The 15,893-nt window shown below is 44.9% G+C and overlaps 1 protein-coding gene across 1 annotated transcript; it reads left to right on the forward strand.

The window, feature by feature from the left end:
• The first annotated feature begins 318 nt into the window (after positions 1–318).
• On the forward strand, positions 319–5,884 carry MRPL27 (mitochondrial ribosomal protein L27). Its single transcript, XM_044672012.1, has 4 exons — positions 319–423; positions 4,096–4,227; positions 4,626–4,693; positions 5,470–5,884. The coding sequence occupies exons 1-4, from the start codon at positions 345–347 to the stop codon at positions 5,674–5,676; spliced, it is 486 nt and encodes a 161-aa protein (XP_044527947.1). The 5' UTR covers positions 319–344; the 3' UTR covers positions 5,677–5,884.
• The last annotated feature ends 10,009 nt before the right edge of the window (positions 5,885–15,893 follow it).

Raw genomic sequence — 15,893 nt, forward strand, 5'->3', positions numbered from 1 at the left:
TAGTAGCCGCTTCATCAAGGCTGGTTTTATTGGTCTCTAAGGCCCCTCTGGCTGACTTCCCCCAAGAGACAGACCCTGGCGCCGCTCGGTCGGCCCATCTACTTTCCACATCTCTCTTCGGTCTAGTCCGGTGCGGAGAAAGGATGGGAACAGTGGTGTTTGAGGGCGAAGAGACAAGACATTAACCCCAACCTCTGGGCTCACCTGGAGCTTCTCTCCCGGATTCGAGTTCGCGCCGCAGCTTTCAAATTTGCCCAAGTACCGCGAGATCCGAAAACACAGCCGCCGGAAGCGGAAGTGCTGGCTTTTCTGCGGCCGGTGGCGGCGGCGAGCAGAGGGCCGCTATGGCAGCATCGGCGTTGCTGACCCTGCTGGCACGGAAAATGGGTCCCGTCCCGACGGGGGTGACCGCGCGGGGAGCGGGTAACGGGCTTTGGTTCTTCCCCAAGGGAAGGGGAGGAGGGGGTCACTGTGGAGGTCATACTCTTGCATGGGCCAAGGCTAGGGAAGAGGAAGCCGGGATTAATGTAAGCCACGTCACGCTCCCCACGTGAGGGAAGGTGGGAGGGGAAGGGTGGGGTCGCACGTGACCCTCTGTTCCCACCCCTTTTTGATGGTTGGCTGTTGGGCTCGCTAGTGCAAAGATTTGGGGGATGGATTTCTGATCTCTCTTCTGAGTAAATTTGTGTTTATCGCGTCTTGTATCGTTTTCGGCCACGCGATGAGTGTTTATCCAGTGCTCAGCGTCACATTTAGAAAGAACATATGTCCGCAGGGAGGTTGAGAGTAGTGGAGATCACGCTATACCAGGAACTGCTGAAAGAGCTTGATGATACTTGGTCTAAAAGAAAGCCTTATGGTGGGAAGAATCACAAACGTTTATTAAGTACTTACTGTATGTGTACACGCAGAGCACTGGGCTGGACGGAGCAGCGACTGGCGCGATTTTTTATTTTGGTATCCCAAGGGCCAAGCATAGTGCTTCTGCACATAGTGCAAATCCCTTAATAAATGTTTTCTTATTCATTCTGGGGAAGATACAAAGTTTGGATAAGGCACAGACAATTCTTTCTCAATACTAAATGGCATCTGTAGTTGCCAGACAAAATGCAAGTAGTACAGAGTAATAAATTTCAGAGTGCAACTCGAGGGATATATCCTCTCATTTACCGTTACTCAACGGGAAGCTTCTTTCAGAATATAGTATTTGAGTCAGGCTTTAAAAGGTAGTTTCTGTAGGTCTGGATTTATTTTTATGGAACTTCCATAAAAGGAGTTACCAGTAATTGCCTTCCTATATCAATGCATATTTGGCATCTATTGCAATCTATAGCCTGCAGCACTTAAGGTTAAGAGACTTGCTCAGTAAGTATCAGATGTGGAACTTGAGCCCAAGTCTCTTTAACTGATTCCATAGTACAGCTCGCTCTCTCCATTACCTCTCACCTGGTTAAGGAGCATTATTGGCTTAGGGAACATCTGCACAAAGGCATGAAGTTGGGGAGGTACAGAGTTTATATGGAGAGGGAAATAGATAGTGACATTTAACTGTAGTAAAGGTTTTGTGACCTAGTATTTCTCAGATAATTCTGGAGAAATAGACTGCCACCAGATGAAGTATCCAAAAAACCAAAGTAGTTTGTAGTTACTGAAAGCAGAACGAAGGACTAAAGAATAGAAATGATAGGGGGACAGGTCGAGTTGTTATGGTAAAGCTTAGTATAAAAAAGAATTTTCCTTTAGACTTTAAGAACTTGAGCTTTCTTATAAGCGGAGCAGTCAGTAATGTAACTAGCTCTTTTGCTAAATGAGGAGTCCATGTCATTGGAAGTGTTCAACCACAGGCTTAGTGAGACCGGTTTTATAAAAGGGATTCCTACTTCAGAGACTTCTAAGGTCCTTTCTATCTCTTGAGATTCTGCAATTCTGCCTAGTAAGAATTCTCTCTCTTGTCTCACTGTGACATTTCTACTTTTCACCTCTCCTTGGTAAATAGCTCATTCATCCCTGAGGCCACATGGGTCTTGCTTACACAACATACACTTCTGTCTTTGGAAATAGCACTGTAATTAGTATCAGAGATTCTGAGGTTTAAATCCCAGCTCAGTCACCTGGATGATCTTAGATATGTCACTTAAGTTCTCTAGGTATTTTCTTCCACAATAGAATCAAGAATTTGCTTTTGATAACCTCTGAGGGAGGAGTTTACAATCTGAGGTCCAAAGAAATTTTTGATAACTATATTTCAAAAGGATTGGCTTCCTTTGGAATAATATATTTATATATTTAAAGACATTATTTTTAGAATGCATCCATAGCCTTTACTAGTCTGCCAAAGAAGTTCTTGACACAAAAAAGGTTAAAAACCTCTGTTCTAGAGAGATTCAGAGAAGCATAGATCCAGAAAAGGGCCCAAGAGCCATCTGGCCTAATTCCTCATTTTAGAGATAAGGAGAGATGAGGTCAATGGCGAAAGAGGTCATAGGATCAAAGATCTGGTATTGGTAGGGAAGCTGGGTAGTTCAGTGGATTGAGAAACCAGGCCTAGAAACAAGAGATCCTAGGTTCAGATCTGGCCTCAGATACTTCCTGTGTGACCCTGGGCAAGTCAGTTAACCCCCATTGCCTAGTCCTTACCACTCTTCTGCCTTGGAGCTGATACATAGTATTGATTCTAAGGTGGAAGGTAAGGGTTAAAAAAAAAAAAAAAATCCAGTACTGGAAGGAACCTTAGTGACTTCACCAGACTGCCAACAGGATCCATGATAAAAAGGTTAAGAAGCACTGCTTCAAGGTAGAGTTCACTTCTAAAACTATGTTCTACTCAAGATGAGACAGGGGTTGTTCTCTGTATATAGTGCTTATAGGCTTTATACAAAGCATGATTTGTCTTGGGAGTACTTAGGGTTGGACAAGCCTGGTGGCTGCACACTGGAGCAGGTGCCTTCTCCTAATTCTTTTCCATCATGGATAACTTGATTTTGTTTGAGACACTAGACAGAGACCCCTGTCTCATTGAGACTCTAAAGACTTAGGTACCTGAAGGGTTCCCAGATCTTCTGTCTTTAGTTCCTAATGACCCTCAAATACTACATATGTTTTAGCTAATATGGAAATATGTTTTGCATGACTGCCCATATATAATTATAGCAAATTGCTTGTCTATTCAAGGACGGAGGAAAGAAAGGAGAATTTGGAGCTCTAAAAAAAATGATTGTTAAAAATTGTTTTTATATGTGATTGAGAAAAAAAGACTATATGTGTTTCTAAATAATCAGTATGTAGGGACCCTGTCTCTAGGGACTCTGAGGTAATGATTAACCTCGAGTTTGTAACACTCAGGGTGTATATCCAGTGTATTGTAAAATTTGCAAAGGAAATTACTTTTAATTTATTTTAAAAATAAATGTCAGTACTTGGATGGGAAAGGGGAGAGTCACAACAAAGTCAAGCTAATAAGTAGAGTGTCGCTATTCCAAAAAGATTAAGGATTCCTATTTTAGGTTTTGGGACGGAAGGGCCCAAGGACCTAGCAGTTTGAAATAGCCAAGACTTAAAATGATGGCTCCTTTAGACAAGACTACACTCTTTAGCTTAAAAGCAGTGTGTGTGTGTGTGTGTGTGTGTGTGTGTGTGTGTGTGTGTGTGTGTGTGTTTTTCTAGATGGATGATGGTTCAGTGGAGCCAAAGTGGGTAGCTCTGTGGGTGTCCAGTTGGCACTGCTGCTTCCCTTCCCTCATTCTCAAATAGTCTGTGTCCTACCTTGACAGGGCTGGATGTGCCCAGGGCACAGTGTTTATTTTCTTTTCTTTCTGTTTATAGACTCCTTCCAGTGTTTATACCCCAGACAATACAAGGAATGGGTTGTCTACTGTCCAGGAACAGGCCAAGGGCTGTAGGATACTCCCTAAAAGCTAACACATTTGGTGCCATTTCTGAACCTCCTAACAGACTACCCCCTCCCCTTCCCCTTCCCCTGCCCACTGCTCCATCTCAGCACTCTAAATGCCTTCCTTTGAGACATGGTTTCTCAAGGGACAGTTGATCTGTCTGGATTGCTCTCCTCCTGAATAATATTTCCTGTCATCTCTACAGTTATTGCAGGGCTGTCTCCCCCTCAGGTCATGGCTGCCACTGTTAGATATGCATCCAAGAAGACTGGAGGTAGTTCAAAAAACCTTGGTGGGAAGTCACCAGGCAAACACTACGGCATCAAGAAATTGGAGGGTGAGTGCATATTTCATGGTGGTCCCCTCCATTCAGCCTCTGGCTTTTCTTGCTTTGTGCTATGAGCCTAGCACATGTAAGGGTCCTCTTTGGAGCCTGTCTTTGTGTTGAGGCAAGAAAATTTGGTCAGGGTGTGGGAGCCAGTGCCATATGACTAGAGAAGGGAATTCCCCATGGAAATGATTTCAAGTCAGTTCAACTTCCTTTGATTCTACATATATATCACTGTGTGGCACGAGTCTTCAGTGCCAGGTTCAGTTGCTAGTTTAAAGTATTTGGGCCATGATATAAGGATTCATCATTGTTCTTTAGGAGTTCAAATAGAAAATTCCTGTAACCATCCTTCCTAGATGTGTCAGTGTTGCAGGAGCCGTCCACTGAAATCCTCTCTATTTTAGGTCAGTATGTTCATGCTGGGAACATCATTGGAACTCAGCGCCAGTACCGCTGGCATCCAGGAGCTCATGTGAGTTGCCTTTTTGTCCTCTCCTTTTGTTCATAGGACCAGCTCTCCCTATTTGAGTTCAGTTTACCTTTGGTTATTTAATTTTCCTGTCTAACCCAAACTATGAGTTAGGCTGTCCTAGGCTCAGGCAAAGATGTTTTTGGAGGAGAAATACTTTTTTGGGGGAGTTGGCAGCTCCTTGGAATATTCTACTTCCCATGGGAATTGAATATATTTTATTTATACACTCAACTTTTGGTAGTGCCTACTTTCAAGTCATCCTGGCCTTTCCATCACAGAATCAATGGCAAGACAGTAGAAGAAAGAATTTCAGGCAATAGAAGAGAGAACCCAATATTGAACTTTGTTGTTTAATCATTCACTTGTGTCTGACTCTTTGTGACTCTTGGACCATTGCACATCAATACTGTCCATGGGGTTTTCTTGGCAAAAGATCCTGGAATGGTTTGCCATTTCCTTCTCCAGTGAATTAAGGCAAATAGGTTAAGTGACTTGCCCACAGTCACATGAGTGGGTATATCACCATGGCTTGTAAATGTCTGAGGTTGAATTTGAACCCAGATTCTCCTGACTCTAAGACCAGTGTTCTATCCACTGAGCCATCTAGCTGCTTCATGATTAAATTACCTAACCTCTAGTCTTTCCCTATCCCACCAAAGGGGCTACTTTTAGTGAATAGGATCATTGTTCAAAGTATTTCCTAAAGCCCCAGTTCTTGTTCATTTGCTGTGGGACATCCTTGCTATTCAACTGATAAGGTTTTTTATTCATTCCAGGTAGGACTGGGTAAGAACAAGTGTCTCTATGCCCTGGAAGAGGGCATTGTCCACTACACGAAAGATGTATATGTGCCCAATCCCAGTAGTCCTGAAGGTGTAGACTTGGTCACCCAGCTGCCCAAGGGTGCTGTGCTCTACAAGACTTTTGTCCACGTTGTCCCTGCCAAGCCTGTAGGCACCTTCAAATTGGTAGCTATGCTCTGAGCCTATTGGCCATATCATTGGTTGGAAACTAGAGCCAGAGTGCCAGAAGAAAATGGAGCCAGATGCCAAGGAATCTGGATGGAAGCAAGTCTCCCTGAGAGTGTGGGTTTGGTTGACTATAAACACAGAAGAGACTGTGAAGCGGCCACCCAAGGAGTAATGAAGGTGGACATATCTGAAGTCAAAATAAAATCAGTTCAAACTGTGAGTTTGTATCATTTGGAAAGTAAATGTGGGCAGGACTAGATGGAAAGAGGACTTTAATTCTCAAGGGGTGAATGATGGAGACATCTCTTTTGAGTTCCTTACTGTACCCCAGTTTAAAAAACGGAACCCTAGAGATGCCCTATATTTTCTTCATTTTTTCCTCTTTTACTACCTGGAAGTATTTATGGCCAAAGAAGCAGGGAAATCTCCAAAAATCATAAATCGGCAACTCATACTAGTTGGATTTTTGGCTTCTAAGGGAATGCTAGAACTTTAGGTTGATTTTGGTGAGCTAGCTAACACCCAACTCTATGACACAGTTTTCCAGACATATTTCTTTCACATCTTTGTCGCGAATACTATAAATAGCAGTAAGGAAATTGGCTTTGAGAATATATAGTATGGAAAGAGTAAAGCAGTGTTAATTGATTGGTAACTTAGGCCCAGGTTCTTCAGAGTTCAGGGTCAGGCTATAAGATCTTTCCAGTCCCCTGTGGCATTTACTCTACCCTGTGTAGAAGAAACTTCTCTCTGCCAGCCTCTGTTTCATGTGGCATATACAGTAATTGGCCTGGTGGCTGTGGCACCTCTCTGACCATTTCTGAACCATCTCTTCCGAGTGCCCTGAAGAGACCAATAGTTCCTGTCTGAGAACAAAATAAAAAATACATTTCTGCTTATTCCAGAAGCCCTGGAAGCTTGGACAGGAAAGTTGGGACTCCTGAGAACCTTTTGAGTCTTTTCCTTTTTTTGGTGGTGGTCTTGAACAAGAGTTCCCTCTCTATAATTCAGTTTACCCTTTGTGCTTGTAGGCAGTTATGTAGGCCCATCACTTCCTTGAAAACGCTGGAGGGAGCTTTCTAGGATGGAGGACCAGAAGTATGGGGAATGGGGGTTGGATTGCCACAAATGGAGTCCCTGAAGATGTGGTGATAGCTCTCCTGTTGCACTGTTTTGAAAACATCGAAGCACAACTGAAGTTTGGCAGAGGACTCCCTCTGGTGGCTGCTTGGCACCATTTCTTCCAGCCTGGGTCAGAATGGTATAAGGAAGTGGCCAGGAGGAGGCTGCTTGCATGCTCTTACACTGCTGTATTCCTCTGAGTAGGTAAGGCAGTTGTTCTCTGGAATGGGTGGGCAGAAACAGGGCTGGAGGGTACTTCAGGGAGTGGTCCCAGGGATTCTTCATAAGTTGGTGGAAGCTAGAGAAGGAAAGCAAAAATATTAACTCTATTTAAAAGCTGCCCAAGCCCTGGTTTCTGTACTTCCCCTTCCCACCTCCCAGCCTCTCCATTCAGCTTCCTTTTCCCCTCATGACTGGTAGAAACTAAGTTGGGCTTGAGCCATTGTGTTACATGGCAGCCACCAGGGCCCTCTGCAGAAGCCTTTTCTAGCGGTTATGCTTCCCTTAACAGGAGAGAATTCAACATCCTCTGCCCCAATGATGCTTTTAGTCTTGGGTGTCCAACATCAGTGACACAAGTAAAGGAGCTGTATAAGCTGAGGGTAGAAAGAGTCTGGAAGGGGTTAGGGACAACTTGGAAACCCTAAAGAGGTGATCATTAAGGTAAAACCACCTCTCTGCAGGACCATAGTCCAAAACGATGTGCAATCAGCTGGTGGATCTGTTGCTGCCGGTCCTTCTTTCGCACACTTTCATAGCTGGGAAGACGTGGAGGGCGCCAGGGGGGTAGCTGGTAGTTGCTGGGCAGTCCCACACAGAATACTTCATCACCCTGGAAGTGCCCCTATAATTAATAATATCCAATGACCCTCTTCAGGGAGGGGACACAGAGCAAGCATAGATCTGTTGGTCATTGTGTTGATTCCCTTCCCAAGAATTGTCCTTTGGTTTTGTGTCTTGAGCTCCCATACCTTTCAATCTATTTAAGGGCTCCCTGTCCCCAACAATATTTCCAGTTTCTCATAGTCCATTCCTTGCCCCCATCCTCCAATTTTTAGTTCTTTGTCTTTTGATTTCACTACACTAAAGTCTCACCTTCATTTGGTACAGCATCAACTCACCTGTACCCTAGTTCTTGTCCTCTCTGGTAGCTGGGATCTGGCTGAGGATTCGACCATATCCTGGTTATTGCTGAAGTAGGGAGGGGGACAGTCCTAGAGGAGGAAGACCAAAGGTGAGCTACTTCACCCTCACCCAGCTCTGGGTTCCAGGGCAGAGGCCTGAGCCTTTCTTTAGGATCTCACATTTCTTCCCTCTCTTTTCCTCTATCCCCAACTCACTCTACTATAGTCAAAGTCTAAACCTCAGCCTTATGGAGTAGGGGACCTGGGTTTTCCCTAAGAAAGTGAGACTGCCCTGTTGCTAAGGGAGTAGGAAAAAGCATTGTCTTCATTGAGAAGGGCTCTTTGGCTTAGCTCTAGACAATGGTGGAGTTGGAGAGGGCTCAGGAAATGGTTAACCCTTCCCCAACCCACTGTGACTGACTCCAGGGCTCTGCAGCTCCAGCCTTAGTAAGCTAAAAGCCCTGGAAAGAAAGGGTGATCCCTGGAAGAAGGATTGGGAAATGCCCTTTGCTTCTCACCAAAAAGACTCCTGGCCCCCAAGAATGTCACATGCATGGTGCAGGGCTATTATAATGAGGAGGCAGAGGTAGGGCTGGGGAAGGGAAGAGGGATACTCACATACTGGCTAGGACCCTGGAAGAATCGGCAGGAACATAGGAACTGGCAGCATTGGGGGTCCCGCTGGTACAGCAGCAGCAGCAAGATGGCCACGACAAACACAAAGGAGGACACTACCCACCACAACACCAAGGCACAGTCAGGGGCCCAGTCTCCTGAGCCTTCCTAGCTCTTCCCCCAAGGGCTGTGGGGAGTAGCCAACATCAATATCAGACCCCAGTACCAGCCTATACCCCCACCAGGGAGCTTCCCCCAGGGGTCTATGGTGCATGGCCTGGCTGAGGGAGTATCTTCCCACTGCTGCTTTGGAAACTAAGGCAGAGACAGAAAAAGCACAATCTCTGGGCTTCCTGTCTCTGGCTACATCACTGACCTATGGAACATACTGCAGGCTCCTGGAAAGGCAGGAAATAACTTTGGTCAGTTAGAGGGTTGGGCTAGATGATGACCTCTGTGGTCCAATTATGAGACTGGCCCACACTTTCCCCTATCGGTCCTGGGAGAAATGTGTGCATGCTGGTGTTATCATCCCACGTTAAAAAGAAACTGAAAAATGGTGGGGAGGAACTTGTCCCAAGCTGGGAACATATGAGTCCTCTTAGGTAAACTTGACAGTCCCTGGCATGGGTACCCCAGGTGACCCTAATAATAATTGCTAACATTTAGCACTTGAAGGTTTGCCAAGCACTTTAAACATGCTATCTCCTTTGCTCCTCAGAGTAGCTCTGTGAGGTAGGTGCTATTATCCACATTTTAAACGTCAGAAAACTCAGACCCAGAGCTTAAGTGACATCCCATCAGCACCTGGCTAATAAGTGTCTGAGAGAGGATGCTAACAACTTTTTTTAAAACGTTACCTTTTGTTTTAGTATCAGACAGAAGAGCAACAAGGGCTAGAAAGTTAGTGACTTGTTCAGGATCACACAGCCAGGAAATGTCTGAGGCCCAGGTCCTCTACTCCAAGCCTGGCACCCTATCCATTGTGCTACCTACCTGCCCCTAACTCTGGACAGTAACTTCAGATGACTTCTAGATTTCATAGAATTCTTAGCACTTGAAAAGGGTCATTGATTTCAGCTTTCTAAACAATGCAAGATTCCATCTGCAGCATCCTGGAAGCGAGTTGGCATTTGCCTTTGGCTTGAACATTTTCAGGATTGGGAACTCAATGCCAATTAGGTGTAGACTGGCATTACCAGACTATTTAAAAGATCTTGGGCAAGTAACTAACTCCTTTATGCCTTAGTTTCATCACATAAAGCTTAAATGATGGCCAAGATCCCTTCTAATTCTAAATCTATGATCCTATGACCTAATGCAGCTGGTTCCCTTCCTGGACAGCTATTTATTAGAAAGTTTTTATAGGGAGCCAAAATTTGCCTCCAGGAAACCAAAGAGTCACTTTTAATTTCATAGAGCAATGCCAGCAATTTGAAGATGCTCATCAATTCTCCATAAGTCTTTTCTTTCAGGTTAACGGCCTTAGCACCTTCCTCATAGAACATAGTTCCTGTTGCCCTCACCATTCTTGTCACTCTCTTTTGGAGCTTTCCAATTTGTCACTCTCTGCTCTAAAATGTGGTATTTAACATTCCACCCCTTTTCCCTTTTACCCCTGCCACCTCCAACCCCAAGGAGAAGCAGGCCCCACCTCCAGCAACATCATTCTTTGGATAAGAGTTAGCTTGGGGTAGGGGTGCCATCCTGTGGCCCAGTTGCTCTAGTCTCCAGCTCTGTACCAAGGAGTAGGGTTCTGTTTTCAAAATTAAAGGCAAGGAAGTCGGCCTTGGAGGACAAGAAGTGCCAGGGGCCTAGTACTCACCTGTAGCAATGGTGATGGCAAGGATGTTGGTGTCCATGGAGATCCTGGGCTGAGGGACCGTTATGCAGGTTAGGGGGATACTGGCTGCAGGAATAGACTCTAGGAACTAACCCGGAGGCAGACAGCACCATTGGCTGGGCTGGGCCAATGTAGGCATTGGTCGCAGGGCAGCAGCAGCAGCAGCAACGTGGGGGGGCTCTGTCCGTTCCCAGCCTCTCCTGCCCACAGATGCGGCTGGGAAGGCTCTGGAGGAGCCTGGTCACTTCCTTCTGGGCAATAGCATGCCACAGGCAGGAGCTGCCCCAGCCCCTTCAGGGGTGAGCCCAGGCCCAGGCTCTGCCAGGTAGCTCCATCTAGACCACCACGTGGCTCCCCTGGAAAACCTACTGGGATGGCTTAGCCTCCCCTCCCCCTGGCTCCGGCTCCAGCTCCCATCGGCCCTCCAACTGAGCCTGGATTTCTGCATCCCCGTCCCCTCTCCCAGCCCCCATTCCCCTCCCGCCGCGAGACAAACTCTCTTCTCCGCCCATCTGCACTTCCCATTGGCCCAGGAGACTGGCCTTCCAGTCCTCATTGGCCGCATCCGACCTAGGGGCTCCTCCGCGGAGCCGGGTGTCTCCCGTTGTCACGGAGACCAAACACAACGGGGCACGAATACAAAAGCTGCTCTCCTCGGGGCAGCAACCCAGCCTTTTCTTTCCTTCTTTCTCCCCACACCCCACTTTTTTTTTTTTTTTTTTTTATTCTCCAAAGGAGTTTATTGTGTAGCCTTCGAAGCCCTGGCCTCCACTGCCCACCTTCCCGCCCGCCAGATCTTGGATCTCAGTCTCTCACCCCAGGGGCCAGACAGAGGAGGATTTCAAAGCTCCCATAACACTTTAAAATTTTTATTTTTCTCTCCACATCTTCCAATACAGACACTTGAACCTGGCCTGGCTTAGGTGAATCAAGAAAAAGTGTCTTAATTATTTGCGTGGCCGGAGCAAAAGTTTCCCCCAGCCTAAATTCTAGGGTTATCTTGTTTCTGCTGCTTAGGAAGAATGAGATGATGCTGCCTCCAGAAGGCCCCGTGGAGTCTCTCCCCAGAACCAAAGGCCTTCCTGATTGCCCTAAATACTTTCTTTGCAAATTAAGTTATATTTCAGTACTTTTAAAAAATATCTTTGTATTTATTCAATTTAGATTTTTATCTACACATGTCTCCCTCATTAGAATACAGGATGACCCCAGATGAAGGGGAAAGGAATAAACATTTTATTAAGCATCTACTACGGACCAGGCACCCTGCTAAACAATTTATAAATGTTTCCTCATTTTCTCTGCATCATTCTTGGTACTTTCATTCTGAGTGTTTAGTATATGGCCCGGTGGAGCTGGTTTCAGAGGTCATATAGTCCAAATCCCTTACTTTCCAGATGGGGAAACCTGAGGCCAAGGAGGTGAACAGATTGATTTACCCAATTTCACAGAGGTATTAACAAAGGGAGGGATATGAACCCCAGGCCAATGAATCTTTACCTGATTGAAGTTCCACTTTCTGCAAGACGCCTTTTCCAGGTAGAAGTCGATAGAGCAAAGCCAAAAGACAGAAGGTCCTGGGTTCAAATCTAGCTGCAGATACTTCCTAGCTGTGTGACCTTAAGCAAGTCCTAACTGCCCAGGCTTGACCAGTCTTCTTCCTTAGAATCAATATTGATTTCAAGATAGAAGATAAGGTGTTTAAAAAAAAAAAAAAAAAAAAAAAAAAAAAGCCTTTCCCAGTCCTTAATTTTAGTGCCTTCATTCAGTTTTTCCTGTGATGTCTTTTCTGTACAAGGCTGTTTTCATGTTATCTCTTCAATTGGACTGTGAGTTTCCTGAGAAAGGGTTGGTTTGGTTTGGGGCTTTTTTCCCCTTCTTTGAATCCCTTGTACTTAGGGCATGGTGGCCACAAAGTGGGACAAAACATAGAAACATGCAGAACCCTTAACATATTTATTTGGGGCTGGGAATCAGTACGCATGTTTGATTTCATCAATGCAACATCCTTTTGGCGTGGAGAACCTCCATCGTACAGAAATGGAACTCATCTCTTGCTCATTGTCTTAGAGAGTTGTTTGGGAGCATTGAATCCTCCCCTCCCAGTCTCCCCCTTCATAGATTTTTTTCTTGACCTCTACTTTGTATTTATCTCTTTCTTTCTCTTTTGAAACTTCATCTAAAGATTCCCTTGGCTGCTTGTGCCTCCCCAACAAATTAACCTGTATTTATATGTATACATTTTGCATGTTGCCTTGCCTGTTAAAATGTAACCAAGTCAAGCAGCTAGCATTTATTAAACACTTACTATATACCAGAGACTGCTACTTTAAAATATTTTTCGTTTTCAATCTAGTCCCTGCTCTCTAGGAGTTCACAGTATAATCGGTGGGGCCAACATATAAACACTCATGTACAAATATGATACATATAGCATAAATTGGGAGTGATCTTTAAAAGAAGGTGCCAAAACTAAGATCAGGAAAGGCTTTTGGCAGAAGGTAGGATTTTTTGTTGTTCAGTCATTTCAGTTGTACCTGAGTGACCCCATGTGGGATTTTCTTGGCAAAGATACTGGAGTAGTTTGCCATTTCCTTCCTCAGCACATTTTAGATGAAGAAACTGAGGCAAACAGTTACATGACTTGACCAATGGTCACACAGTTAGTGTCTGAGGCTGGATTTGAACTCAGGAAGATGAGTCTTCCAAACTCCAGGGTTGGAACTCTATCCACTGAGCCACCTAGCTGCCCCTAAAATACATAAATATGTGGGACTTTAGTTGAGACTTGGAAGAAGCCAGGAGACAAAAGTGAGAAAGAATTCTAGGCATGGAGGACAGTCAGAGAAAATGTAGAGTCCAGTGATAAAAAGTATCTTGAGAGGGGAACAACATGATGGCTGGATTATAGAGTACATGGAGGGAAGAAGGTACAAGGAGACTGGAATGATAGAAGGGGTTCTTTCATTTTGTCTTTGTATTAGCAGTACCTTGGAGGGAATGAGAAATCAGACTTGACCATGTGGACACAGCTAATGCATGTCAGAGATCACACTTGAACCCCGCTCTTACCTGTCATCTGGGCTATTGTAGTAGTCCAATTGGTTCCTCTGCCTCCAGTCTCTTGCTCTCCCATGCCTAGTCCATACAGCTACCAAAATGATTTTCCGAAAGCACATTACCCATTCAGGAAGCTGATTGTTCCGTTGCTTTAAGGATCAAATACAAAATCCTCTTTTTTTTTTTTTTTGGCATTGAGGACCTTTCACCATCTGGCTCCAGCCCACCTTTCCAGGCTTATTACATATTCCTCTTTTATGCCTTCCAATGTGGTCTTCTTGTTGTATATCACAGTCAACATTCCATCTTCCATTGGGAACCTTGAAATGAGCTTCCTTCCATCCCCAACCCCAGCTGGGACACATTCCCTTCTCATTTCTGCTTCTTTGAAATTCTTAGGATCCTTTGAGACTCTGCTCAAACACCAGGCCTTTCCTGATCTGCTTCTTGGTCTTATCCAGCTGCTAATTCTGCCTCCTACCCATGTTAGTCTTTATTTCTTTGCATATCATCTATGTGGACTTGCTGTTTGCTCGAAAGAGACTGTAAACTCCCAGAGGGCAGGAATAAGTCTCATTTCTGTCTTTGTATTCCTGGTGCCTAGCATACTCCCAGACACACAGCAGGTGCTTAATAAATGCCAAGTAATGATTCCTTTACCCAAAGCTGGTCATTTTCCTACTACATTACTCTGCCTCTTTCTGTCCACACATAGAAATTCACATTTAAATTAGTAGGAGGGCAGCCAGGTAGCTCAGTGGATTGAAAACCAGGCCTGGAGGTCCTAGGTTCAAATCTGTCCTAGCTGTCTGATCCTGGACAAGTCACTTAACCCCCATTGCCTAGCCCTTCCCACTCTTCTGCCTTGGAACCAATACTTAGTATTGAGTCTAAGGTGGAAGGTAAGGGTTTAAATTTTTTAAAAAATTAGCAGTGGCTCAGTGTGATGGATAGAATGAGACTTAGAATCACACTCAAATAACAGCACCTACCTCCCAGGTGTAAGGAAATAAGAAAATATATGTAATCTGTAAGGGCTAGTTGCGATTATATTTGTAAACACACACCACACACCAGGGTTGTCTTGAGGATCAAATAAGATAATATGTAATATAGAAATGCTAGTTGTCATTATATTTGTAAACACACACACACACACACACACACGCACACACACACGCGCACACACACACACACACACACACACACACACACACACACTTTGTTTCATGGGTTGCATTGGGCAAAGAACTCATTCCAAAGTCATCAGACTACTGGTGATGAGCCCTCTACCTCTCCCCACTCCCAACTCCAACCTGGCTGGTCCTTGGAAAATATTGCAGTGAACTGGGAACCAAAGCTTCTTCTTGTTGGTTTTTTGTTTTTGTTTTTATGGAGAATGAAGCCATAGCTATTTCCAAAAATATCATGCCATCTTTAAAATCAGAAAAGTAACATTCTGACAGATTACCAAAGCTGCCTTTAAATTCAACAGACATCTGGGGCAGCAAAGTGGCTCACTGAATAGAGAGCCAGACCTAGAAATGGGAAGTCCTGGGGCCAAACCTAACCTCAGACACAGCCTAGCTGTGTGACCCTGGGCAAGTCACTTAACCCTCACTCCCTAGTCCTTACCATTCTTCTGCCTTAGAACCAATACACAGTATTGATTCCAAGGTGGAAGGCAAAGGTTTAAAAAAAATAAATTCAAAAGATATCTTCTCTTGGTTTGACTCCCTGCTTCCAAACTTTCCTGGGTCACCCCCAAAGATCTGAGGGTTGTCTGGCAGGATCTTAATTAAGGGTACACTCTCCTGGTCTTGCATGAAAATACGACTTGCAAGCTAGGCCTCTTGGGTTAGGCTGATGGACTCTTCCCCCACTGCCTACCTCATTCGGGTTCTGGCAGAACCAAGACCTTCCCAAAGCTGACTTCATCATTTTTCACTTTTGGGACCTGTCCCAGCCTGCTGGCTGCTAGGGACTGAATACGACAAGTCCTTTCTTTAGGAGAGCATATTTCTTCTCTCCCCTCCTTTTCTTCCACCTAGCCACAGATCCAGATTTTGAGGCACTTACTAAGCTATGCGACCTTCAGCAAGTCATTTAACTTTATGGTGCCTCCTGACTAGATGGCCTTTGAAGTCATCTCTACCTCTACATTACCTAAGTTCTCCTCTCTAGTCTGTCCCCAACCCCAACTTTAAGCCAAATCCACTCAGCATGACAGCTGCTGCTGTTTCATGTTCTACCGCATGCTAAATGGGCTGGTAGAGTGTGATTAGCAAGTTACCACACTCTCTAGTCATCTCTTAAGCCACAAAACTTATTTATTTAAAATTCTTTTCCCTTCCTTCACATATTGGGGCAGTGAAAAGAACTGTCACTTGGCATCCATAGACCCCAGTTCCAATCCCTGGTCAAACCTAGGAAGCAGTGGATAAAAACCCTCAGTGGTCTTAACA

This window comes from Gracilinanus agilis, chromosome 4 (genome assembly GCF_016433145.1).
Source record: "Gracilinanus agilis isolate LMUSP501 chromosome 4, AgileGrace, whole genome shotgun sequence".
Lineage (NCBI taxonomy): Eukaryota > Metazoa > Chordata > Mammalia > Didelphimorphia > Didelphidae > Gracilinanus > Gracilinanus agilis.